General features: G+C 35.5%; 1 protein-coding gene across 7 annotated transcripts in view; it reads left to right on the forward strand.

The window, feature by feature from the left end:
- The first annotated feature begins 6,209 nt into the window (after nt 1-6,209).
- UBR5 (ubiquitin protein ligase E3 component n-recognin 5) overlaps nt 6,210-27,971 on the forward strand; it is a 147,763-nt gene continuing 126,001 nt past the window's right edge. For all 7 annotated transcript variants that reach the window (XM_074267798.1, XM_074267806.1, XM_074267834.1 and 4 more), the window contains exon 1: nt 6,210-6,931. In XM_074267798.1, coding sequence (XP_074123899.1) covers nt 6,870-6,931 — 62 coding nt within the window. In that variant the 5' untranslated portion in view covers nt 6,210-6,869. The remainder of the gene's footprint in view (nt 6,932-27,971) is intronic.

Genomic DNA, 27,971 nt, shown 5'->3' on the forward strand with positions numbered 1-27,971 from the left:
CTGTGTGTACATGTGTTTCCTTTTGCAATATGGCTAACAAGGAAATATGTTTTTCATGACTTCAATATCATTTTGCTTGATGGGGAAGGGTCAGGAGAAAGGAAGAGAATTTGGAACTCAAAATTTTCAAAAATGAATGTCAAAAATTTTTTTATATGCGATTGGGAAATATTTAACAAAATAAATAAAAATATATTGGGGAAAAAAAGAAAGAAAGAAAGGAATGGCTTGCTTGATCTATCAGTAATTTGACTCAGTCACTCAAGATATTATGCTCCACAAGCAAGGGAGAAATATATCCTTACTACAATACACCTACGTGAATTTGTTGGGAAAAACATTTTGTAACCATTAATGTAAGTTTGAGCCTACTTTGCCCAGGAACCAAGATGGAGAGGGTGGGGGAACTCTGCTTCAAGTCAATAGCATTAGAAAGATGTCTCAGCCCCTCAAGAAAACTCCTAGAATCATAAAAAAGAGATGTAGTTTAGCTCTGGGGATCTCTCTAGTTAGAGAGAGTGGAAATTGAGATAAAGATCAACATGTAATACATTGTATTTATCTAAGTGAAATAGTAGATACAATGTAGGGTCTGGAATTAGTACAATCTGAGTTCAAATTTGGGCTCAGAAACTTAATAGCTGTGTGATCCTGGGCAAATAACCTAGCTTCTCCACAGCTCAGTTTCTTAGTTTTCTAAATGAGGATGATAATGATACTTACCTCCCAAGTTTGTTGTAAAGATCAAATAAGATAATATTTTTTAAATGGTTAGTAAATCTTGGGTCAGCTAGAGACAAAGTGGATAGAGAGCTGCCTCTGGAGTCTGGAGAACCTAAGTTCAAATCCAGTCTCAGACACTTAATAGTGTGACTCTGGGCAAATCATTTAACCTCTTTTGCCTCAGTTTCCTCATGTATAAAATAATTACTCCAGTATCTTTGCCAAGAAAACCCCAGATGGGATCAGGAAAAGTCAGAACAGAAAATGATCAAACACACTTGCAAATCTTAAAGCATATTAATGCTAGCTATTATTATTATTACTATTATCTATTTTTATGCATATATTTATATTTATTCTCTTATAGTTATATTGTGTATATTTACATATGCCTCTTTCATTAGAATGGAAGCTCTTTGAGCTTATTTATATTTGTAACATCTCACACTTTCTGATGTACTTGTCAGGCTCACATTGAGGTAGAAGATATTGAAAAAAACATTGTCAGAATATAAAGAGATACAAATTTATAAGAATTCAAGCCATTCTCCAATTGATAATGGTTGAAGGCTATGAACAATTTTCAGAAGAAGAAATTAAAACCATTTCTAGTCATATGAAAAGGTGCTCTAAATCCCTATTGATCAGAGAAATGCAAATTAAGATAACTCTGAGGTAATACTACCCACCTCTCAGATTGGTTGAGATGACAGGAAAAGATAATGAAGAATGTTTTAGGGGATGTGGAAAACTGGGACACTAATAATTGTTGGTGGAGTTGTGAACTGATTCAACCATTCTGGAGAGCAATTTGTAACTATGCCCAAAGGGCTATCGACCTGTGCATATCCTTTGAGGAAGCAGTGTTTCTCTGGGCTTATATCCAAAGAAAACTTAAAGGAGGGAAAAGGACTCACATGTGCAAGAATGTTTATGGCAGTTCTTTTTGTAGTGACAAGAAACTGGAAACTGAATGGATGCCCATCAGTTGGAGAATGGCTGAATACGTTATGGCATATGAATGTTATGGAATATTATTGTTCTATAAGAAATGATCAGGAGGCTTATTTTAGAGAGACCTGGAGAGACTTAACATGGACTGAAACTAAGTGAAATGAGTAGAACCAAGAGAACATTTTACATGGCAATAAGATGATCAATTCTGATGGGCATGGCTCTTTTCAGTAATGAGATGATTCAGTCCAATTCCAATGGTCTTGTGATAAAGAGAGCCATCTACATCCAGAGAGAGGACTGTGGAAACTGAGGGTGAATTACAACATAGTATTTTCACTCTTTTTATTGTTGTTTCCCTTTTTGATCTGATTTTTCTTGTGCAGCACAATAATTGTGGAAATATATATATAGAAGAATTGCACATTTAACATATATTGGGTTATCTGCCATTTAGGGGATGGGGTGAGGGGAAAGGAGGGAAAAAATTTGGAACAAAAGGTGTTGCAAGGGTGAATGTTGAAAATTATTCATGCATATGTTTTGAAAATAAAAAGTTTTAATAAAAAATATAAAACGATAGTACAATTCAACAAACATTTTCTATTGTGTACAAAAGTATTTCATCAGGTTCTGTCTTCAAGATCAGGGACTTAAATTCCACTAGAATGCATTCTCCTGTAGTTAAACATCCTAGCCTAGATAAGGACTTCTCCTGTGCCTCCATTCTTCTCCCTTTTCAATTCATCCTGAGTATAGAGCTAAAATAATTCTACCATTAAACAGGTCTGACCATGTTACTCCCTTATTCAGAAACCTTCATTGACTCTCTACTGACTAGAAAATAAAAGACACACTTTTCACTGTAGAATCTAAAAGTGTTTTCCAATTTGGTTCTAACAACTCTTCAGTCTTGTTTCATATTATTTTTCTTCACACATTCTACTTTCAGGACAAACAGGTATGTTATTTTCCAAACTTAATATTATACCCATTTCCTTTTTTTGGAATTTCATCTGTCATAAACTGCTAGTGAGAAAACTCTTCTTATGAATGAAGGCCAACTGCTCTGTGACTTACTGTGGTCTTAGAGAGTTACATAACATAGCTATGTGACAGAAGCAGGATTTGAATCCAGGTCCTCTTGACTTAGAGGCTGGCTTTCTATGCTCTTAGCTTCATCTTCCTTCCTTTTCCATTCTTGACTCTTTCATGAACAAGTTTAATTCGACAATGTTCTTTTCTCTCAAGTCCCTTTCCATCTTATCTTAAACCTTACCCAGGCTTTGATTACTTCTAACATCTATTGCTTTTGTTCCTATTCATTCCTTGCTGAATGAAATTAGAGAGAATCATAACACCATGCAAACTTGGTCCATTACAAATCTATGTTACATAATATCAACTTGTCTCCCTCCCATTTTTGCAAGGAAACCTTTTTACAATTCATGATCCCATTCACCACAAACCTTGGGTAGGGCTGCCTCCCTTCACTCTCTGTGTTTAGAACCTTGCTTCAGAATTTACTAAAGAAATTGAGACAATTCTTTGAGAGCTCTCTCTTCCTTTCCTTCTCTTTTTACATCACTCAGATACCTTTATGCCTGGAATATTATATTATTTGGTCTCTTCCACTTCAGTCCCTCCCTCATTCAGTTAACAAGGTGTTCTTAAAACTCATGTCGATGTCCCTCCCAGATTCAGTAAATTCAAGTGAATATTGATCAACTATAAAATGCTCTCTTTGGGGTTTAAAACCCCTTACAACCTAGTTCCTTCCTACCTTTCCAGTCTCATACTTCATTTTCTTCTATAGATTTAAAAATCGGATAACTCTGGTCTTTTGGCTTTCCCTCACAGAGGACACTTCCTCTCTAGATTGTATATTTTCATTGGCTGTTCTCTATGACTAGAATGCTCTCTCTTTTCACTTCTATTTCTTGGCTTCCTTTAAGTTTTAGTTAAAATTCTACTTTCTATAAGATATCCCCAATTCTTAATGTTAGTGTCTTCCTGCTGAAATTATTTCTAATTTATCTTGTGTATAGTTTATTTGGACATAATTCTTTGCATATATCCCTCACTAATCCTACCTTCCAATCTTCTTCCCCCCACACCAATATTCTGAGTTTCTAAGGGGACAGGGACTACTTTTGGTGGTTGTTTTTGTCCTGCCTTTCTTTGTCTCTCTAGCACTTAGTACAGTGCATGGCACAAAATAACATATTATATAGTGTAATAAATACTTGTTGACCTGACTGGACATATGAGGCTGCCAAACTGCCTTGCTAGTTGAATCCTTAAGGATTAGGAAATTTTTAGTTTTTCTATTGAGAGTGCCAGCAAGGGGTAAAATTTAGAACTAGTTACATACCACTTTCTGTGTTGTGGAAATAGATCAGCATCCCAAGACTTAGTTCACATGGGCTTTCACAGAACAGCTGTCTGAAATACTTTTTGAACCTAAAGTAATCTGGGTCAGTGTTGGAATGGTAACCTATGAAAGTGTCCCTTTACTAGTCCCATGGCGTATTTAGACTGTCCTGCTTTATGTATAATTTTTGATGTCCATGTTTTGCTGAAAATCTTTTCACTAAATCTTTGTAATAGGTAAAAAAAAAAAAGTTCTACAAAACAACTTAGGTTAACAGGATGCTTATTTAGAAACACATTTAAAGTATCTCACTAAAGCTCAGGATTCACTTTTGTGGTTTGAGGCCTAATTTGGCCTACCTCTTTTCCCTTTATTTTCAGTGGGAAAATTTGTAATTTCAGTTTAAATTTTCAATTCATAAAATTTTTTTATGAGTCATTTCTCTTTATTTGCCAAAGATTAATGATTTTAACATTTATCCATTTGATGTGTAATTTAAAACTTTATCAATCCTTTGAAGGTTAGAACATTTATTTTAATATGGAAAAAAATTACCAGAAGTTCTGCTGTGTCTGCCAGCCATGGAGTAAATGCTTAATAGTATTGTTCTGGTAATATATTTTGGTGCTAAGACACCCCTGGGAGAGGGCTTCAAAAGATGAGCCCTTACTGTAGAAGGTAATGACCCAGGGAATATCCCCAATGTAAGCTCTTTGAAGGCAGGAATTGTTTTATTTTTGTGTTCAATTCCCTTAGTGCCTAACAGTACCTGGCAATCAATCAATCATATGCATTAATTAAATTCCTACTATAGTGAGCTTTTAATAATTGGTTGATTTATTGGACATTTAATCAGGAATTAAGTAAACAAGGGTCCCCAACCATGTCCTGTGTAACTGGGGGATAGACTGATCTCATTTTCATTTTTTTTTTTTCATTTTTATCATTTTCTTTTAAAATTTTGAATTCCAAATTCTCTCTCTCCCTCTCACCCCCATTTAAGAAGGCAAGCAAAATCAGTTCTACATATGAAATCATGCAAAACATTTTCATGTTTAAAAAAAGTCTTTCATAGTTGATCACATTCCACTGTGACTATTGGTATGCATGATAATTGCTGTTCTACACTTTGCATCAATCTAACTCTCTCACGGTTTTTACGAAACCACTCCCCTCCTGATTTCTTACAGCACAACAGGATAATCATGCCAGTTTGTACAGTCCTCCCCCCCACCCCAAAAAGGGCCGCTTTAAATTTCTTTTTGTATGTATATGTCCTGTTCCTTTTATCTCTCAGGGATACACAACTACTAGTGTTGTTGTTGCATCAAAGTGTAGGTACAGCATAACGTTTTTTAAAAATTATTTGAGGAAGGGATTAAGCCTGTAAAAAAAAAAGATATACCAGAGGCATACATGATAATTTGAATGGTAGAATAAGCTAGAAAACTTGGGCTCCAGTCATGGCTGACTTTACCTCTCTGGGCCCTAGCTTCCTCATTGGTGAAATTACACTACATAGAACTAGACAATCTCTACCATTCAAAGTATATATTTCTCTAATTCTTGTTCCTATGGTTTGTAGGCCCCAGAAAACCTTCCCTATTTTGCTTATTATTATAACAGTCCCCCCCCTCCCCCTTAACTGCCTTTTCGAGTTCACTTTAAATACAACAGCAGTTCAAGAAAAGGAGATAAAGGACCCACAGTTCTTAAAATAATCAGGGTCGCTCCGGGGAAATCTGGGAGAAAACACGTTAACAGGCCCCTCCTCTGCGCTTCCCACCCGGGGATACCCTTTTTGCACTCCCTCTAGCATTCTCACCCAAGCGTCTGGGTTCTTTCCCTTCTCCTCCCTCCTCCCTCATAACACGTGCTCCGGCCAAAATGCTCTCTCCCTATCGTCCCATACACGAGAGGGCTAAGGAGGGCGGAGATATATCCGGACCAATCGCTCCCGTTTCTTACAGCTTCGTGGCCGTCCAGCACGGCGCCGACCAATCAGCAGAGCCGTAACGTGAATTACTCCCGTCCTCTTTCTCTCTCCCCTCCCTCTTCCCCCTCCCCCCTCCTGCCCGTCTCCTCCCCTCCTCCCTCCTCCCCCCTCCCCCGCCCCTCGGAAGCGGAGCCTGCGAGAGGGAGAAACTGGGGCAGAAGTGAAGATGGCGGCGGCGGTGTTGGTGGCGGTAGCGGCGTCTCGCCTGTGAGCGCGGTGCGGACTCATCTCCCTCCCCACCTTCCCCCCCACGCCCGATCCCCCCGTCCGCCGCCCCCCTCCAGTCCCCGGCGTCCCGGTAGCCCATTCCCTCCCAGCACGTCTCTGGGCTACCTCCTCAAGCCCTCCCGGCTCCCGACGCCCGCCCAGCCGCGGCCCCGATCTCGTCCTCGTCCTCCCGCCTACTCCCGCACCCCCCCTCGCCCCCTCCCCAGATCTTCGTCCTCTTCCCTCCTCCTTTTCCCTTCGCCTCCCTCCTCTCTCCCCTCCCTCCTCGTCCTCCTCCTCCCCCCTCGGCGCAGGGGGAGCTGCTGGCGGGTGGCTCGTCCGCCTGCTCGCCAGTCCGCCCGCCCGCCAGCCGGGCCGGCCGGCCCCGCACACACAGTCCGGGGGGGGGCCGGAGGACGAGGACGAGGACGAGGACGAAGAGGAAGAGAAATCCGAGGAAGGGGAGAAGGAGACGGCCCCTGCGCATTTGGTTCCCTCCATTTGGGGGCTGGGAGGAGGAGGACGAGAAGAGGGGTTGTTTTTTTGGGGGGAGGGGGGACGGGTTAGCGCGAGGGAGGTGGGGTGTCCTAGGGAGGAGGACGAGGAGGAAGCACCATGACGTCCATCCATTTCGTCGTTCACCCGCTGCCGGGCACCGAGGACCAGCTCAATGACAGGTAAGGGGGACTGGGAGGGAACCCCCAACTTGCTTTTCCCATCCCCCCTACCCTCCCATCTCCTCTTTAGCGGAGGTGGGGCAGTGCGGCGCCATGGGGCCTGGGGGTGCTGGGAGTGGGCTGGTGGGATGTGATTTTTTGGGGGGGAGTATTCGGGAAGGGGAGGTTGTAGGTGTTCAACTCTTTCTTCCTGCCTCTGTATTTAGGCCCTGTCCAGGGTAAACTTATGGTCCTGGGGAAGGAGAAGAGAATATGGGGGGAGGGGAGGGGAAACCGAGGGGCTCATCCCTGCCCCTCCGTGGGAATCACATTGAACGGGAAAGAGGGGAGCGACTCTAGCAGCCCCCTTCCCCAGGAGGAGTAGGTTGTAATTACTGCCGGGCCCAGGCCTGAGGAATCCATATTAGTCAAAGTTGAATTGAGACAGACAATGCGGATGGGGGATGGTGGAGGTGAAAAGGGAGGGAAGGTGACCGACGAGTCCGGGCCTCTGGGGTAGTGAGGGCTGGAGAGGGTGGATGAAGTGTTCCCTGGGTCCCTGGGTGGGCCGGATCCCAAGGCCGGGGAGAGAGCCGAAGGAGGGGAGGTTACATGGAGGCTTTGGCCCACTACGGGAAAGGGGAGTAGCCCATTCGCAGTTTCGGGAGGGGGGGGTAATAATGGGGGGGGGGTTTGGACAGGAGGAAACGCCATGATTATGATTATGATTATTTAATTTGAGCCCCTGCTGTGGTGAGACATGCCGATTCAGGGAGGGGGTCGAATCCAAGCCAAGAGAGAAAAAGAGATGGAGGTGGTAGTACATCCCCAAATGGATAGGCAGGCCCATTCTCACTCTCCCGGGCCGGCCTTTTGATGTTGGCTTTTTTCCCTCTCTGATCTCTTCCCAACGTCGAAGAGGGAGGGGTTTCCCTAGCTGTAATAGAACAGATAAAAAACCTTGGTCTAGTAAAAACTCTTTTCTATCCCTGCTTTTCTTAATCCCCTAGAAGGGTTTGCCACGGGTTTGTGGGGGTAGTTAAATAGTGTTTTGTTTTTAAAAATTGGAATGTGTTGGGTTTGGATTTCCCCCTTTTTTTGCTTTCCCCATGGCCCAGCAGATAAGACTCAGAATTGCTGGGCTGTATACTCATTTTGAACATAGGAAAACCAGGAAAAGTTCCTTCGCTGTTGGCCACGGAGGCTCGGAAAAGGTTGAGAAGAGGCCTCCATTAAATCCTGTCTTAGGTCCAACTTTGGGCTCAGTGTTTACTGGATCAGAAAGTAGGTCAATTTAAGCGTTCCCCTGTTAGTGTGGTAGGCCCTAGAGATACTTGTGCAGGCCTCAGGAGGCCGGGTCGGACCGAAGTTGAGGAGTTACATGTAATTTTTGCCGGTGACCCGGTGACACAATTCGCATGACGCCGCGTTTGTCATGCGCTTCCCTGTGGGAGGAAGAGGCCTGCCTAACTTGCGGCTAAGAGATTGGCCTTCTCTATATGTACGGGAAGCACTTCCAGTGTGGCCAGCAGCAGTTCTTGGGTTATAGAAGGCAAGATGTTATATTTCTTAGGTAGAAATCTGTCCAATTTTGCTAAAGTTGGTTTGTTTTTTTGTTTTTAAGGTTATGATAGGAAATGAGTTGGTCACATAGAGTTGTCAGAACTTTGCCAAGTTGCTTATTGAATTCTTGTTTCTTTCAGTGGTTCAACATTTTAAATGTTATTTTTATCAAGAAGCTTTTAAAGATTCAAAGGGGCTTGGTAAATTTAGATACAGCTATAAGATTATCCTGTAAATTTTCTGTACTTTTGATTTGTAATTTATGATCAAGTCTGAACCAAGAGGAGTTTTGAGATGGATATTTTGTATGTTATCTTATATTCCAAGAATTTTGACTCTTTTCATGAAAACATTTTAAATAAGCTCCTCAATTATTTTTATAGGAGCAAGTCTTTAAGGCTTTGTTTTGTTTTATATGTGAAATGTATAAATGTATCTTGTTTTGTTACGGTAATTATTACTGTAAATATGACTAATAAATTTCAACAAATTTGTTTTTGAATATAATGCTGAGCATAGAGAATTTTATCTCACATAAAGAAACACATGATTAAAAAGGAAAGTAGATGCAATTTAAGTATAGAATATTTGTGTACTGTTTTTACATTATCTACAGACTTCACAAACATTAGACAGTGCTGTAAGTAGAATTTTTGAAAGCCATAGCTAATAGTTACAAAATGTTTTGCTTGTGAATCTTTTCTTTGCAGTTGTCAGCATTTGTGATAGCAAACATACACACTATGATGTATACATTTTTGCATCCATATATTCACTATATACATATACATGTATGTAATGTAATTTTGAAGTATTTGACTTTGTTGGGAAAGATGTAGAGAAAGTCTTTGGAAAGTAACATTTGACTGTTTCAGGCAAGTTTTAAGGATCAAACATATTGTGGCATTGCTTATTAAAATCTAATACTTCAAGTAAAAAAGACTTGTGTTTTATGAATTCTTTTAAGTTAGAAGGAGGCTTTAATTGAAAATACTGTTTCATAGCTTAAAGTGAATTTGTATTAGGGTTCACTTAGTAGTTTTATAAAAAAGGACAATCATTGTCCATAATTCTACTACTGTGGTACTTGATTCTATAAACATGCACAAATACTGAATTCTGCATTGATGTTTTGGGTGGAGATGTGTATATTTTAAAAAATACCCAAATTTCTTATTCTGTAAAGCAGCAAGATTAGAGCTAATCATCTAAAAAAAAAAGCATTTGCCATAGCAATTTCAATTATATGGTTCTATATTTGTTTACAAATATATATTCTTTAGATATTCCTATAAGTCAGACATTTTGCTTGTCCTTTTCTGAAATTTAAGGAATCGGGGAACATATTGCAATTAACAAGGAGATTTTTCTTTTTTCTTTTTCTGATTGGTTGGTTCTGGCATGTAGTTTTTTACATATTGAAACAATAGCTTGGACCACTTAAGTTCCACAGCAGATCTGATTAAAACTGCCCTGTATCAAATTACCTTCATGTCACTTGCACCTAAATGTTAATTCTTGATGTCTAATTGGAAATGGGTCTTGGAAAGAATTAAAAGTCCATCATAAGCAATGAGGATGCCTTGTACTGACATCTTTTGATGCTTTGAAACTTTTCAATCAACAAACATTTATTAAGCACTTTGTGCTGTGTTGGCATAGCAGAAATGTGCCAGGTACTGTGCTAAATGCTGATTTAATACAAAGAAAGGCAAAAATGAAACTTCTGCTCTGGAAGAGTTCACATTCTAACGAGAGACAAGAATGAAAACAACTTGGTGAGGAAAGGATGGGAGAGAGAATTGTCATGTTCTTAAAGTGGGGAATCAAATGCTTACAGATATTTACTTGATACCTTGAATTAGATTTTTCCCTGATTAATTGGTTTAGAGCTGTGTTGTTAAAAATTCCTTGGTTTAGGCAAAGAACAAATTGTAGACTTCTAAGAGAAGCCTCAAATGCCTATGGCATTTCAGAGGAATAATTAAAAGTTTCTGCTTTATCAAGTTTGAGTAAAGTATAGATCATAGGAAAAATTAAAAGTGTAAAAAATAAGCACTTTAGAGATTAATCCAACTTCTTCATTTTGCAGACTGGAAATCAAGGTACGCTGAGGTTAAGTGACTTGTAGAAGATCACAGCATACTCTTAGACTGGCCAGATCAGGGCTAGGAACCAGTTGCAAACCCAGTCTAGTGATCTTGATAATAAATGACTCTTTGGAGTGTTTTCTATGATCCTATACTTCCCATTTAGTTCTTGGGGACAGTTTCCACAATTTGATCAATGAATTAGGGATTAGATTTATTAATCCTTTTCTTGAAGTAGGGGATAAGGTGTGGAAGTGTTTGGGGATGGTTAAAGTATTTTTCTAAAGCATTTCTATGACTAGGTTAAAGGCAAAGATAATTTAAAGAATGCATAATTTGTAAAAGGAATGTGGTTGATGGAGATACTGACACATGCTGAACTGAAAATAATTTAGAATTTTAGTAATAGTAAAATTTTTATTTGAAATGCAACACAGAAAGTGATGTATTCTTTTGGGCAGTAAAATGTGCTGCTTTTAAGAAAATTTGAATTTTTAGAATAACTTATTTTTAAAAGTACTCTTTTTAAGATTACAAGGACATATAGATTTAGAGTCTGAAGAAATTAAGAGGTCATCTAATTCAAATCCTTTCATTTGTATTGATAAGGAAACACTAGGCTTTTAGGCAGTTTTGTTTAAGGTTAAATAGCAGATCCTGGGATTTGAACTCCTATCCAAATTCAGCAAATTCTCTTTTCCTAGTACCCTAGTGCCTTAGTATTTGATATAGAAAAGAATTTAGGTTTTTTTTTTTTTTTAAATGATGAATTAGAGTATATTCAAAGGCTTTAATTACTGAAGTGCCAAAATGATACTGTTTTATAAGTCAATTTCACTTGTAAGATACTTTACAAGGGTTCCCTAATGATTTTTGTATAAACAATATATATACACTTGAGGAATTATCTCTGTTTCCAGTTAGCAATACTCAACTAAGATGAACTGATAACAGGTGGTGTATTTTTCATTTTTACATATAGAACCAGAGCCCAGAGAAAGACTTTTGAAGATTGTCATTTTTAGACTTGAGCTTCTATTCCTGATGCTAGCTCTCCTTTGTGTTGTATGTACAAGGGCTTAAAATTCAGGTTTATGTTTCAAAAACAGATATTGGTAATTTAAGATTTTAAATTGTTGCCACAGTTAAGTGGCTTTAATTTACAATTTAGAGCAAAGTAGTCTGTTGCTATTGCTACTTGTTAAGGTTATGTTAAGATGTTGCCTTTTTTTCTGTTAGTAAATAATATTTTCGGATTTTGATATTTTATTTAGTGCTTTAAAACTTGTTGTTAGTGGTTTGATAGAAAACCTAAACCTTTGAGGAAAAACTAAAGGAAGAAATTACTTTAAATGGTTGCTTCAAAATTTTACATTACACCACTCACATGAAAAAATACTTTTGAGTTCTGGTGATTCTCATAGTGTGGTCCAGAGAATCCTGGGCATCTCTGAAACCCTTTCAGAGTGTCTTCAGAGATTCAAAATTATGCATTATTTTTAATAATAGTAAATTGGATAGGTCTTTAATGTTTGATAGTATAAAGATGGAAAACAAAAATTTGAGAACCACTGTCCCATACTATACTGAAATTATTATGCAGGGGTGTTAAAACACTACAATATAATAATTTTTGTTTTGATACCTGTTCTGAGAAGAAACTTGAGTATGGACATGCTACTGGATGTTTTTTGATAGGTAATTTTGTTTTACTTTTGATAATCTGTATTAAAATTTAAAAAGGTATGCTAAGTAGAGTATTATGGGACTTAACTTAGTAAATATATAGTTATTATGGACAGTGGATAGAGCACTGAATTTGGAGTTAGGAAGACTGAATTCAAATCCAGCCTCAGATATTGTGTGACCTTGCTTAAGTCACTTAACCTTATTTGTTTCAATTTTCTCTTTTGTAAAATGAGCTGGAGAAAGAAATGGCAATCAATGCCAATATCTTTGCTAAAAAAATCCCAAATGGGATCACGAAGAGTCAGATATTATTGAAATAACAGAACAACAACAAAATGCATAGTAGCCAGTAAGATACATTGCTGTAAGATGAAATAAATGAGGTTGTAAAGTCTTAAGTCTTGTGTCGGTTAAATTATGTATTAGAGAAAGTTTTTTTTTAAACTTAATGCCTTGTAGTCATGTACTATGAAAAAATACTCCTCCATTCTGGTGCTCCACAAAGTGATATGCCTAAAAAAGGGGGTCTAATAGCATTTAATTTGTGGTTCCTTGGAAAGATGTCGAGCCCATGAGAACTTAGAAATTAAAGAAAGTTGGTCAGGAGAAGAAGATTAAAAGACAAATACAAATTAGTTTTGCAAATAAAAAAATTGGACCAAAGGAAACTTAAGTGTGTAAATGCTAATAAAAAAGGTGTAAACAAAACTGAGTGGATAATTATTACAATACACAGGAGTATAATACTTAGGAGTAATGGGAAGATTAGGAAAGGAAAAATTCCTGACCTGATTAGGTTAGGGAAAAGTCTTAAAAAGAAAATTGGGCCACTTAAGACTATTCTGGATTATATTGAAGGGGGAACCACATAGTTTGTATTTAAGGGAACACTATTATAGGGCTAGTAGAATAGTTTTAAGTGTCAGTTAAATTTTGGATAAGAGAACTTAAATTTTTATAAATTTACTATGGTAAAAATATTCTTCTATCCTGGGGTTCAATTTATTTCTTCTAAATTAGGGGGTGGGGTTATTTGGGCTAATTTTTGAAAATAGCCTTTTGGGGGTGGAGAGCAGCAAATAAATAGTTATAGAATCTTAACTCTGGGCTTCAGGATTGTCATTGGTAAAATGAGAGTTGTTGGATTTGGTGGTCTCTAACATTCCTTTCAGGGAGTCCAAAGTGTATATTTCTGTGAACAGAGTTCATCTAATTCATGTGTGATCTTCCCCAGAAGAAAGGTAAAGGACTCTTGGAAAATTTCTTGAAGTCTCTCTCTCTGCTTCTGTGATTCCCTAAAGTTTCCCCTCATGTGCTCTCCCACTCTTAGTTCAGTTAATTATTCTAAAGGTTTAACATCAGTGTGTATTATTAACAATTACTTATAATGGTTATGTTATGATGGTTCAATATAGGAGATTAAAAATGATGGTTTCATCTCGTGATTAATTCAAAAAGAGTTTAAAAAATAATTCATATTTATGTTTTTGATTAAATCAGTATAAACTTGGTTTTGTTGCAAAACTTTTTTAAGGAGTAATTTGTTGTATATTGTGACTTTCCTAATTATTTTAGTAGCAGTAAATTCATAGAAATCATGACAAATGCATAGTTAATGCACTTTTGAAGCATCTTAACTTTAATATTAGATATTAATATTTTTGATATATAAGTAAATATGTTTTTACTTTGAATAGTACCTTATTTTAGTTGCCAATATGATTTCTTGCCTTATTAAAATGATTTTGGCTTTTCTAGATGTTAATTTTCTTGTTATTAAGAAGTCTTATCAGCAGGTAGAGCATCCCTTTATTTAAAAAAAAATTTTTTTTCTTGATACAGATTCTTGCTTGATTTTTAAAGAGTGAACTTTTGTAAATGCAGTAAACCGAAAAAAATTTAGATTTTTCAGTTTGAATCTAGACAAACCACTACAAGCTTGAATGCTTCTCCTTGAGCATTGTCTGATCAATTGAACGCTCAATCTACTTATTTTGGTCTAGTCTTGATGACAGCCTGAAGCAGAATAATTAAGGGCATGATTTTGCACAAGGTATTTTGCAGAATTTGATGTTTTCCTTAATCACATGTGGGTCACAAATCTGTTGGCCTTAAATTTTTCTAGCTTCTTTTTTAAGGATGTAGCTCATTCTGTGATGATCTGGGAATTTTAAGCTAAATGAGGTTTCTGGGTTTTCTCTAGAGTAATCCAAAACCCTGAAGGCTGCCTTTGTATGTAATAGGTAAGGCAGAATTTGCCAGGGCTTTTTCCCAAGTTAATTTGCTTTGCTGTTAGCACTTAAAACATTACAGTGTGAAAAATGGCTTGTTAGTAGGCTCTATCTGCAATGATTTATTAGCCTTTTAAAAAAGAACAAACTTTAGAATTGTGGAACAAGTTAAAAGTTGAGCTGATGTAGAGGAATTAGCATGGGACTATTTAAATGTCTGAATTTTGAAATTAGTTACAAAAAATTAAGGGTTGTAGATTTTTTGACAGAAACATGCATAATTGTATGCATGTATTTGATTTTATACTTCTATATGTCAGCTATCTCTGTTTCCATGGACCTCTTTTTCTTGGGTGTGAAACACCAAGAAGCAATAATGCTTAATTTAGAGGGTGGTTGTGAAAAAAGCTATTTGAAACTTTGAATTACTACATAAATGTGAACAACTGCAAATCTTTTTTTTAACAGTGATTGCTTTGTTTTATCTCTTATTCCTTATTCCTTAGTTCAACAACTATTTAGGAGAAGAATGATTGAGGGGAGGAAAGAAATATCCATATATCTATATATTTTTTCTTTTTTTTTTAAGGATGTTAAGCTTGAGTTTTATTGTTGCTCTTTTTGGAAGAGTGGAAAGCTATTTTGTTCTGTGGTTTCCAAAAGAAGGCACATAACTCCACATTACAGTTGTCTTCTACATCACATTTCCAAAGTAATAAGTTACTAGGCAAAAAGAAAATTGAAGGTAGCATATATGTACATGTACATTAATATGCATGCATGTACATTCATATTAATATATATTTTATATTAATGATATTGACATATACAATGGCAAGCTTTTTATTAGGACCTGGTCCCCTTTCCTTAATACTTGTACAAATAATTATTATGACACTAGTCAAGGTTCCTATTTAAGAGACAGTATACTTCTGAATATATACATTCTTCTGTTATGGGAATAAAAAGATAACCTTTAGCATATTGTTTTTTGTTTCTTTTTTTTTTTTTAATTTTGTTATCTTTTCTAAAGCTTTCATGAGTTAATTTGGTGCTAATGCAATTTTTTTTTTCTTTTTTGGTTTTTCCTCATACCACTTTATTATTCCTAACAAATACAAAGTTTCCAGAGATTTTTGTTTTAATTTGCGTTTATGACACCCTTTCCTTTTGAACATTTTAGGACTTTTTAAAAGAATAATAGTGTTTTTGAAGGGGGGTAACTTCTGAGGGGAAATTGTATAATAAGCCAATCTTTGGATAGTGTTGAAAATAACGGCATTTAACTGAAAAATCTGGACTAGTGCATTTAACTTTGAGTGGAGAGGTTACTACTTTTATTTCCAAAGCATGGGATTTCTTTATGGTATTGCTTTATTTTATTGATGACAACAGATAAAGACCCTGAACAGAAGTGATTTCCCTGGTTTTAAACTGTTTACAAATTGAAGTTGTCATATGAACCATTGTAAGCATAAAGTGTCCTGCTAATAGTGTTTTCTTCTCTCTTCCCCACAAATATCTTTGAAACTATCAATTAACACCCTGAATGCCTGGCACAAATCAAAAACATTGGACCCTGAAACTTTTAATCAGTCTGGTTCTGGGTACAGGGGAAAATTGGATAAAATGTAAATTGGAGTATAAAAGTAGAATGTAAATGGGTGATGGGTGTGGAAGGAATAAAAATATCTATTTTAGTTCTGATCTATGTGAAAGAGAAATCTGAACTTGTAGACTTCATTGCCTCTCCATTTATATGTTTCCCTTAATTGGTTATACACTGAAGTGTGGAGAAAAGAAACTTCATCTGCTGCCTCTTAATGTAGTTGACTTGTAATAGAAAACAGTGGGCAGAGTTATCTTTACATTACCTATTTGCTGATAAAAGTTGAGATTTACTAGGATTAGAGATAGTATCAGCAACCAGGTGTTTGTGTTCCTATGTAAATAGGCATTTTTGTATGTACTGAGAGAAGATGAGCACCATAATGAATAAGTATTGATCTGAGTTAGGATGACCTGCCTGGGACACTTAATAGGCATGATACTGGACAGATCATTTAACATTTTCAGCCTCAATTTCTAAATCTATAAAATGGGGATACTAACATCTCACAGTGTTATTTTGGTGGATCAATTTAGATAAGTAAAGGTCTTTGTAGTCCTCAAAGTATACTAGTTATTATCACTTGAGTAAAAATAGTTTCAACGCTGTATTAACCTTTGGTTTTGTATAAGATTTTTTTGTATGCAAAATATGTATTATTAGGATAAAGAACCAAGAGACATTGGGGTGATTGAAGAATAGATCTTGAAGTTAGGACTAAACCTAGGTTTTGATCTCATATCTGACACTTATTGGCTAGGGATACCCAGGTAAAATACTTTTTGTGCTGTAGGCCAGAAATTTCAAACTCATCCCCTGCAAGACTCCTGATTAGGCCCTGAACCAGATTAAAATGCAATTGGGAAATGTCTAATAAAAGAAATACAAATGCAACATAAACATTATGAATTTGTAGTCTTTTAAGTCAATATATGGCCATCTGGGATCCCTTTCTTTTTGAGTTTCACATCACTGTATTAGGCAATTCTCTTAGATTAAGTTGCAGAGAAGGTGACTCCCTGCATTGGTACTAGAAGTTTCCTTACCTGGGGAATACTTAGAGTAGAGGCTCAGTCTCTTTGCATTCTTAAAGATCCAGATAAGGGATAGCTGAGAATATCCTATTCCATTTGGAAATATGGGCAGTGGGTAAATGCATTCAATTTCTTTGTCCATTGCTGAGTAGCTTAATGTTGTGTGTTCCTAACACAAGTGGAAGATGGGAAAAAGATCTTGGGGGATTTTTGTAGGACTGATTTTCTTTTTCCCCTCAGTATTTTTAGAGAATTCACCTTGCAGACTATTAACATGTACCTCAAGATCCCAATCGCCATATAACCACTTGGGTATGAGGCCACAATTGCCAGTTTGTCTTAACAGTTCCTCTTATTAATATTATCTTTAAAATATTTATGGCTCATAATAAAGTCAGTAAATATTTCAAAGTTATTTTAATGTTCATATTATGATTCTTAGTTGATGTAGAATTGCATTTCAGAAAAACTTGTTATTCATAAAAACCCCATACATATCAGAATTTAGATAGACAATATGCTGTATATATTTTCGAGTTTAATGTGATCATTTTTGTGTGCATATTTGGTATAAATATTCTATGGATAAATCTTTCAAAATCTGAGTTGCTGATTTGTATCGCTAAGAATTTTCAGCATAGGAGTTCCCCATACTAATAAAATCCCCAAATCAACATCTTTTCTGGGTAAGGTGGGAGGAAAAGGAGATGGATCTCTGTCACAAGTATTCCCAATCTTTTCTCCTTTGCCACTCCCAGTCATGAAAAGGATTTAGAGAGCCTTGGGGCTTTCTGGATAGAGGGCTAGATTTGGAAATCAGCTAAAATCTTGGTTCAAATGTTAACCTTTGACATTTCCTAGCTATGTGAGAGATGGGCATATGACTTAAATTTATCTGATTCCCCCCCCCCTTTTTTTTTTCCCTCTCTAAAATAATTATGCTTGTAATACCTCAGAGGTTGTAAAGGTCAAATAAGATGACTTGAATAAATTTTAGTGTATACATATGTCAATTTTATCCTGTCCTAAGCTTTTAAAAGTCTTCATTTTGAGGTTCCTCATTATCAATTTGTATCCCCTATTAAGGTAAGATAAGGGTTTGGACATCCTCTTTGGTCTCACGCTGATATCTTGACTTATCACCTAGCTTGAGAGGATTGAAGTATGTTATACCATAGGAGGTGGCCTAGTGTCCAGAAGATTCTAGTCCTTGCTCTGCCAAATCACTTAATCTCTAAGGGATACAATTTCCTTATTTGTAAAATAAAGGCCCTTTCTAGCTATTATAGATTGTTCAAGGAATGACTAGTTCAGCATTTGTAGACCATTTTATATATATTGTACAAGACAACTAGTAAAACTGTTCTTAAGTGATTTCTTTTTGCATTAGTTCTAATAAGTTCTTGAGGACAGAATGCAAGATTTCCTAAAGTTTATTGCTTATCTCTCTCTGTTTTAGCTGGGGAGAAATTCCTTTGTTAATGCTCTAAAAGACTAATATACTTTACTCAGAAAAGGAAAAAAGAAAGTAAAACTTTTTAAAGTAAAGTAAAACTAATTTTAAATTTAATTTGACTGAAAATACAAATTAAAAAGAAATCTATGGGGATAAAACAGGAATATGAATCTTTTCCTTTGGCTAGGAGTTCATTCGTTTTTTAGACCTTTGAGGAGATTCTTAGAGGGTTTGTTGAGGTTTTAACTGCCAAAGATTCATCAAAGAAAGGTTATTTCATTCTTTTAAAAATGATTATATAACGCTTTCTCCCACATTTTCCTTTAACATTTACTTGTTTTGACTTAAAATTAGTAAGAAGTTATTTTATGAGTCAGGATGTTTTGTATATCACTTAGAATTTCAGAATCTTAACCATCTTGGCAACCAATTTCATTATTTCACAGATGAACATATAGACCTAAGATAGTAAAAATTGTTGCCTGACTAGTTAGTGATAAAACTGGAACTAGAGTTTAGGGAAGTAGAGAGGCAGAGGCCATCACTTTCTAATGTATTGCAAATTATTTCTAAACTTTTTGTATTTGACACTTGAATAGTTTTACTTTGTAAACATGTTCATTGTCTTAAGTTTGTTGTTTCATTTCTGATGAAACTTAGAGGTTTATATCATTTGGAGACTTCATGTTTTAGTCTTTCAGCAAATTTTTTTTACAGGTGAATTTCATTTATTTTTGATTAAAGCTTTTTGTTTTCATATGCATGGATAATTTTTCAATATTAACAACAATTGGAAATTGTGTTCCAATTTCCTTTCTACTTCCCCTCCCCCTCCCCTAGATGGCAAGTAAAATATGTTAAAATCCAACATGCATACATATTTATACAATTATAATATGATGCAATTCATTATATCTTGCTGTACAAGAAAGAGCAAATCAAACAGGAAAAAATGAGAAAGAAAATAAAATACAAGCAAAAAACAAAAAAGAGTGAAAATGGCATTTATTTATTTGAATTTTTTATTAAAGCTTTTTATTTACAAAGCATATGCATGGGTCATTTTTCCAACATTGACCCTTGCACAGTTTCTCCCCCCTCCACCAGCTAGCAGGTACATGTTAAATATGTTGAAATACGTTAGATCCAATACATGTATATATATTTATATAGTTATCTTGTTGTGCAAGAAAAATCAGATCAAGAAGGAAGAGAAAGAAAAACAGAAAGAAAACAAAATGCAAGCAAATAACAGAGAAAGTAAGAAATGCTATGTTGTGTTCCACATTGTTCCCGTGGTTCTCTCTCTGGGTGTAGATGGCTCATTTCATCACTGAACAAATAGAACTGGTTTGAGTCATCTGAGTGTTGAAGAGAGCCACATCCATCACAATTGATTGTTGTATAGTCTTCTTGTTACCATAATGATCTCCTGATTCTGCTCATTTCACTTTGCATCAGTTCATGTAGTTCAAAGAGCCAAGCCTCTCTGAAATCATCCTGCTGATCGTTTCTTACAGAACAATAGTACTCCATATCATTCATGTACCATAATTTATTCAGCCATTCTCCAATTGATGGGTATCTACTCAGAAAACAGCATTTATTAATTATTAGTAATTTAGTGGTGGACTAATGCTACTAAATTTTCGTGTACTAGTTCCTAGAATTACAAATTGTAGTGATTAATTAGCTTAGAATGTTTAAAGTACTTGACCATTAGATCAAAGTTAGGAGTTTGATCCTAGTATTTCCAGCTCCTATTCAGTAAATTATTTCAATAAATGATCTTCTTAAAGAGAAAGAACCAACTTGAACAAATCAGTTTAAATTTATCATCACTGTGGGGGAAAAGCTTGATCTATTCCCCAATGGTACAATCTATGCCCAGCAGTTTAATTGAATGAAGGACAGTGCTTTTTTAATGAATTATATATAACGTAAATGTATGGTCTTAAAAAATATTAGATATTTAACTACTTGCCATCTAGGGAAGGAGATGGGGGGAAGGAGGGGAAATTTTGGAACAAAAGGTTTTGTAAGGGTCAATGTTGAAAAAATTACCCATGCATATGTTTTGTAAATAAAAAGCTATAATAAAAAAAAAAGTTAGAATGAGAAATTTCATGTAGTTGGGCAGATAACTATATTTAAGTGGAGTATGTAATAATTTCTTTTTTAATGATGATCTCATCCTTCTGTACTCCCTCAACTACCCATGCTTTCATATTCTATAAGATTCTTGTCCATATTCTTACATAGATTTCTTCATAGGGGATCATCCCAGTGCACTGGAGGCCAATTTTCCCCAAAATTTTTTAATGATTTTTGGCTACTGGTGTAAACTTGGGTTTTCTATCTACTGCTAAACCCTAGCTTTTACAATGAGACATATTCTTGATGGTGCATTTTATATTACTTATATGTAACATCAGTACTGAAGTCTTAACATTACTAATATTCTGGAACCTAAACCTACTATGCATCTTTTTATTGCCCTTTGGAACTTAGACAGTTTTGAATCTTTTGTTATTCCTTGATTAGTAGCCATTATGGGTAAACACAGCAGCAGCTATAGATGTACTGTGCAGTTTTCGAAATGTAAGCCAGTCTGCTCCCTTCAATTTTGAATCTAGCTCATTGTCCACATACAGCTTCTGAGATATGTGTTGATAGGCTACCTCACTGGGCTGCACAGATCCTTCATTAATTTACTCTTGTGTGGATATTCTTGTTTTTTGTTTTTTTTTTTAAATTTCTTTATTTTGGAAGAATAAAAGGTCAAGAATTGCAAGGGAACTAATGAAAAAAAACTCAGAGGAAGGTGGTCTAAGTGTACCTGATCTAAAGCTATATTATATAGCAGCAGTCACCAAAACCATTTGGTATTGGCTAAGAAATAGACCGGTAGATCAGTGGAACAGATTAGATACAAAGGACAAAAAAGGGTACATCTATAGCAATCTAATCTTTGACAAACCCAAAGATTCCAACATTAGGGATAAAAATTCATTATTCGGAAAAAATTGTTGGGAAAACTGGAAATTAGTATGGCAGAAATTAGATATGGATCCACACTTAACACCATATACCAAGATAAGATCAAAATGGGTCCATGATTTAGGCATAAAGAGGGAGATAATAAATAGATTAGAGGAACAGAGGATAATCTACCTCTCAGACTTGTGGAGGAGGAAGGAATTTATGACCAGAGGAGAACTAGAGATCATTATTGATCACAAAATAGAAGATTTTGATTACATCAAACTAAAAAGTTTCTGTACAAATAATACTAATGCAAACAAGATTAGAAGGGAAGTAACAAATTGGGAAAATATTTTTAAAAACAAAGGTTCTGACAAAGGTCTCATTTCCAAAATATATAGAGAACTGACCATAATTTATAAGAAACCAAACCATTCTCCAATTGATAAATGGTCAAAGGATATGAACAGACAATTCTCAGAGGAAGAAATTGAAACTATATCCACTCACATGAAAGAGTGTTCCAAATCACTACTGATCAGAGAAATGCAAATTAAGACCACTCTGAGATACCACTACACACCTGTCAGATTGGCTAAGATGACAGGAACAAATAATGACAAATGTTGGAGGGGGATGTGGGGAAATTGGGACACTAATACATTGCTGGTGGAGTTGTGAAAGAATCCAGCCATTCTGGAGAGCAATCTGGAATTATGCCCAAAAAGTTATCAAACTGTGCATACCCTTTGACCCAGCAGCGCTACTACTGGGATTATATCCCAAAGAAATACTAAAGAGCGGAAAGAGACATATATGTGCCAAAATGTTTTGTGGCAGCTCTTTTTGTTGTAGCTAGAAACTGGAAGATGAATAGATGTCCATCAGTTGGAGAATGGTTGGGTAAATTGTGGTATATGAAGGTTATGGAATATTATTGCTCAGTAAGAAATGACCAGCAGGAGGAATACAGAGAGGGTTGGAGAGACTTAAATCAACTGATGCTGAGTGAAATGAGCAGAACCAGAAGATCACTGTATACTTCAACAACGATACTGTATGAGGATGTATTCTGATGGAAGTGGAAATCTTCAACATAAAGAAGATCCAACTCACTTCCAGTTGATCAATGATGGACAGAGGTAGATACACCCAGAGAAGAAACACTGGGGAGGGGAATGTAAATTGTTAGCACTAATATCTGTCTGCCCAGGTTGCATGTACCTTTGGATTCTAATGTTTATTGTGCAACAAGAAAATGATATTCACATACATGTATTGTACTTAGACTATATTGTAACACATGTAAAATGTATGGTATTGCCTGTCGTCGGGGGGAGGGAATAAGGGAGGGGGGGTAATTTGGAAAAATGAATACAAGGGATAATATTATAAAATATATATATATATAATAAAAAAAATTAAAAAAAAAAAATAAAATAAATTTCTTTATTTTTTTAAAGACCATAAATCTCATTGAGAGTACTCTGTAATTAGTTTTGAGTTTTGATGCAATCGTCATAGTATAATTTGTAAATAAGCATCTGGAATACTGTATAGTCTATAGATATCCTACTTACATTAGGATCTGCTGCTTAGGACAATTCTGAATGACACTGGCAAACACATTCGGTAAATATTTTCTGTTTCATCCCTTGCTGGGTGTTAAACAAGAATTGTTGATCAAAGTTACCCCTTGTGGTTGCATCTATAAAGTAATTTTGGATATCATTTAGTTAAACCCTCTTATTTTATAGATGAAGAAATGGCTCAGAGTTTAAGTAACTTGCTTAACTTAAGCTAAAGGGTCATAGGTGGTAATTAGCAGAGCTAAAATTTGAAACCTCTGACTTGAAATTCAACACCATTTCTCTGTGTCATACTTCCTTTTGTGTATGTGTATGTGATTTTAACATGTGCATGGGAGATACTTTGCCAGTAGGAGAGCCTTTAAAGTAGAGGCATCATGGCCACATGCAAAATTCTCAAGTATAACCTGAACAAGATTAAAATGTAATTGGAGTAGCTTAACAAAATGAATAAAAATGTTATAATACAATGTTCATTTGTAGTTTTCTACAAATGTGAACTACAAATGTAGTTTTCTACATTGTGAAACTGCTGACTTAAATTATCTCATTGTATCTTCAGGTACTTAGGAGACTGGCAAGTGTGATTTCAGAGCCCCTGTCAGTAATTTAAAAGGTCATGGAAAATGGGAGAGGTATCATAAAGGCAGATTTCTCAGGCAAAGAATCTGAAAATTTTAAGCTAGTGAACTTGACTTCAATTCCTAGGAAAATTCTAAAGTACTCATTTAAACAAATCATTTGTGAATATCTAGAAGGAGAAGTAGGGGCACTTATCTCAGTGGGAAAATGCCAGCCTTGAAGTCAGGAAGAGTCATTTCCCTGAGTTCACATCTGGCTTCACTTATTAGCTATGTGACTTGGACAAGTCACTTACCTCTGTTTTGTTTGCTTCACTTCCTCATCTGTAAAATGAGCTGGAGATGTTTTCAAAAAAGCCTAGAAAGATTTACATGAACTGATGTGAACTGAGTGAAATGAGCAGAACCAGGAAAACATTATGCACAGTAACAGCAAAATTATGTGATGACCAACTGTGATGAACTTAACTCTTCTCAACAGTGAGGTAATTCAAGACAATTATAGACATGATAGAAAGTGCCATTTGTACCCAGAGAGAACTATGGAGACTCACTGTAGATTGAGTGCATAGTATTTTCACCTTTTTGTTTGTTTTTTTCTTACTCATGGCTTTTTTGTTCCCCCTTTTAGTCTGATTTTTCATGACAAATAGAAGAAATATGTGTAGAAGTATTGCTCATATTTAACCTACATGCTGTCTTGGGGAGAGAGAAAAATTTAGAGTACAAACTTTTACAAAAATATCAAAAACTATCTTTACGTGTATTTGGGGAAATCAAATACTACTAAAATATTTTAAAAATTAAAGTTACTTTGGAATACCATGAAAATGAGAAAAAATGACAAACTATTTCATTATCTTTGCGAAGAAACCCCCAAAAGGTCATGAAAAGTAGAAATAACTAAGCAACAAAAAGAGAAAGAGATATAGTATTTACAGAGTACCAGCAAAGTTCATCAAGAATGGTTTGTGCTGGACTAACTTAATTTTTTTTTGACAGAATTATTATTATTATTATTATTTTTAAGTTTTTACAATTCTGTTTTTGAAATAACAAAAATTTTCTCGTCATCCTACCTCTCTTCCCCTCTGCTCCAGTTAGGGAAAAATAAAACCAAAACCTTAATAAATATGTAGTCAGATAAAACATTTCCATGCTAGCTAGCCTGTCCCAAAAATGTGGTTTTTTTTAATTCCAAGGTAAGCAATAAATCATAGTTGGTTCCTGTTATTCAGGAGTTCTTTAGTTTTTCAAAGTTGTTTGTCTATATACTGTTGTTATTGTATAAATTGTTCTGATTTTGTTCACTTCACTCTGTATTGATTCATACTTTACAAATTCTTCATTTCTTATGGCATGATTGTGCCTTATTACATCACAATATAATAATGTATTACATTATAATCATCATTTGTCTGATCTTTCCAAATGATGGGTACCTCCCCTTAGTTCCCAGAAACTATTATAAATATTTATATTTATAATATAAATGTGGTCCTTTTCTTCTTTCTTTGATCTTTTTGGAATATAGGCCTAATAATGATATTACTATGTAGTAGTTAAAAGTAGTAACTATTTGAATATAATTCTAAATCGCTTTCCATTGACAAATTGTGAATTCACTCTTAATCCTTTTAATTTTTTTTTTTTTTTTAAACTCACCTCTTCTGCCAGAGATAGATTTTTATTTATTTATTTTGCTGGGGCAATTGAGGTTAAATGTCTTGCCCAGGATCACACAGCCAGGAAGTCTTAAGTGGCTGAGGCAGATTTGAATTCAGATCCACCTGACTTCAGGGCTGGTGCTCTATCCACTGTACCACCTAGCTGCCCCAGTATTTGGATTTTTAAAAGAAGTTAGTTGCTTGTTAAAATCAAATGAATTTCTAATTGTTGGATTTTGAGTTGATATAACAACTAAATTGAGGGGGGGGGAAACAGGGCTGGGAACACTATTTTGTAGTGGGGAACAACTGTTAGCCAGATGCTTGAGATGTCATACTCCACAATCAGCTTTTCTTTGTTTTACTTATTTTGCATGAGTTTTTTCCTGTGTGTCTCTGCCAGTCTGTCTGTGTATATATACATATAGGTATATCTATATCTATCTCTATATATAGATATATATAATATGGACATTTTGACAGAAGGATGAAAATAATGCTTTATTCATTTAGGTTGTAGACAAGATTTTGACAAATTTATCCCTTACTCTTATGAGGAAAGTGGAGAGATGTGAACTAGATCATACAATTAGAAAGATTCCTAATTAATTGGTCAGATGGTTAAACTCATAGTAGTTGGTTTATTTCATTGTCATGATAGATTTTTCTGTTGAGTATTCCATGGATTGAAGCTTAGCTCTGTACTCTTAACTCTTTCATAAAATGGATAAAAGGCATAAATCTATCAGAAGAGGTAATAAAAGGAGAGAGAACTGGTTAACAAAAGATTTGAACAGGTTAGATCATTGGGCTGAAGCTAAAGAGGTGAAATTCAGTAAGGATAAATAATGAAGTTTTAAACTTTATATGCCAAAAAACCAAATTTGAAATAAAAGGTATGGGAGGCATGGCTAGAAAGCAGTTTGTCTGAAAACTATTGTAGAGGACTGAACTTCAAACAGGATAAGGTGTGTGTGGCATTCAAAAAGTTCATGTGATTTGGGTATTCATTGAGAGAAGTATAACTTTTGGGAAGAGCGATTGTTTGTTCCACTCTTACTCTGCCTTCCTGAGAACTCAACTGGAATATTGTTTAATTCTGGATATTACAGGTGAGAAAGGACATGAGAAATTGTTGAGTATTCAGAAAAAGAATGTAGATGCTAGAATGCCAGAAAAAGGCATAGATTTCCCTTTCTTTGGAAGTTTTCAAGAAAAAGAATGGATAACCACTTGCTAAATATTTTGTTGATAGGTTCCACAAGGGTTATAGATACCCCTCAAATTACTGTGATTTTTCTCGGTTTTAGAAAAACATTTGCAAAAACTGTTTGGTTTTTTTCCAACTTGAGAATTCTTAATAGAGCATATTTTTTAAAAATTCCGAATTTATACATTAACTGAATGAACAGGAGTACCAGGCAAGTTGTATATGAAACTATGAATAACTTGGGTTTCACATAAGAGTACGGTACAACCAATGGTGTGTTCATAACTATGGTGTCTTCTGTACATTGCAAAAAAAAAAAAATTTTGAACCTCTTTACTGTTTTTCTTGTTTTTGGCAATCAGTTCTTTAGATCTTCCTCATCTACTTCTCTCATCAAGAAAAAAGGAAAACAAGATCTTTATTTAATATTCATACTTGTTGGGATAATCCAAAATAAACAGATTCCTGCATTATCTGAGAATATACAATGCCTAAAAAATTTTGAGAGGTGAGAAAGTAGACATAGGAATTGATAGTTATCTTAAAGTTAGAAAATTATTACTATTCATTCATTAAGCATTTTTTCCCCCTTAATATCTTTATAGACTCTCTTTTTTCTTTGGTCTTTCTATCTTTATAATCTCTTTTTTGAACTCTTGCTGCACCTCCTAATTGGTTTCTTCATACCTCAAATCTTTCTCTTATCCATCTCTATATTGATAATTCACAAATCTATCCTATCATTTCTCTGCTTGCCTTGATTTACCATTTCAATGCCAAAGAAGACAGGAGGGGGAAGTAGGAAAAACAAAGTGGTGTCACAAAAATATAGAGAAAAAGAGTTTACTAAGGAGATATATCTCTCTGCCTTTTGTGGTTAAACTTCTTGAAAAGAATTTATATAGGTACTTCTGCTTTCTCTCCTCATTTTCTTCTTCCAATTGCTCATTTCAATCCAGCTTCTGACCTTATCGTTATACTCTCCAAAGTTACCAATGATCTCTTATTTGTCAAACCTAATGGTCTTCTCTTAATCCTTATTTCTCTTGACTTTCCTTTAGCTTTAGATATTGCTGATCATTCTCTCTTTGATAACTCTTTTCTCTATGTTTTTGAGATACCACTCTTGCTTTTGTAATTCTTCCTCCTGCCTCTTGCATCCCTTCTACTTAGTTTCCATTGCTGGCTCTTCATATCACTCTAACCATAGGTTTTCTGCATAGTTATGTTGGGCTCTCTTCCTCCCAACCCCCCTTCATACTACTTCACTTAACCTTTAATTATTATCTTTAGGCCTATTATTCTCAAATCTATCCATATGTTTTAAATTCTCTGCTGACTTTGATGGCACATCTCT

This window comes from Sminthopsis crassicaudata, chromosome 1 (assembly GCF_048593235.1).
Source record: "Sminthopsis crassicaudata isolate SCR6 chromosome 1, ASM4859323v1, whole genome shotgun sequence".
Lineage (NCBI taxonomy): Eukaryota > Metazoa > Chordata > Mammalia > Dasyuromorphia > Dasyuridae > Sminthopsis > Sminthopsis crassicaudata.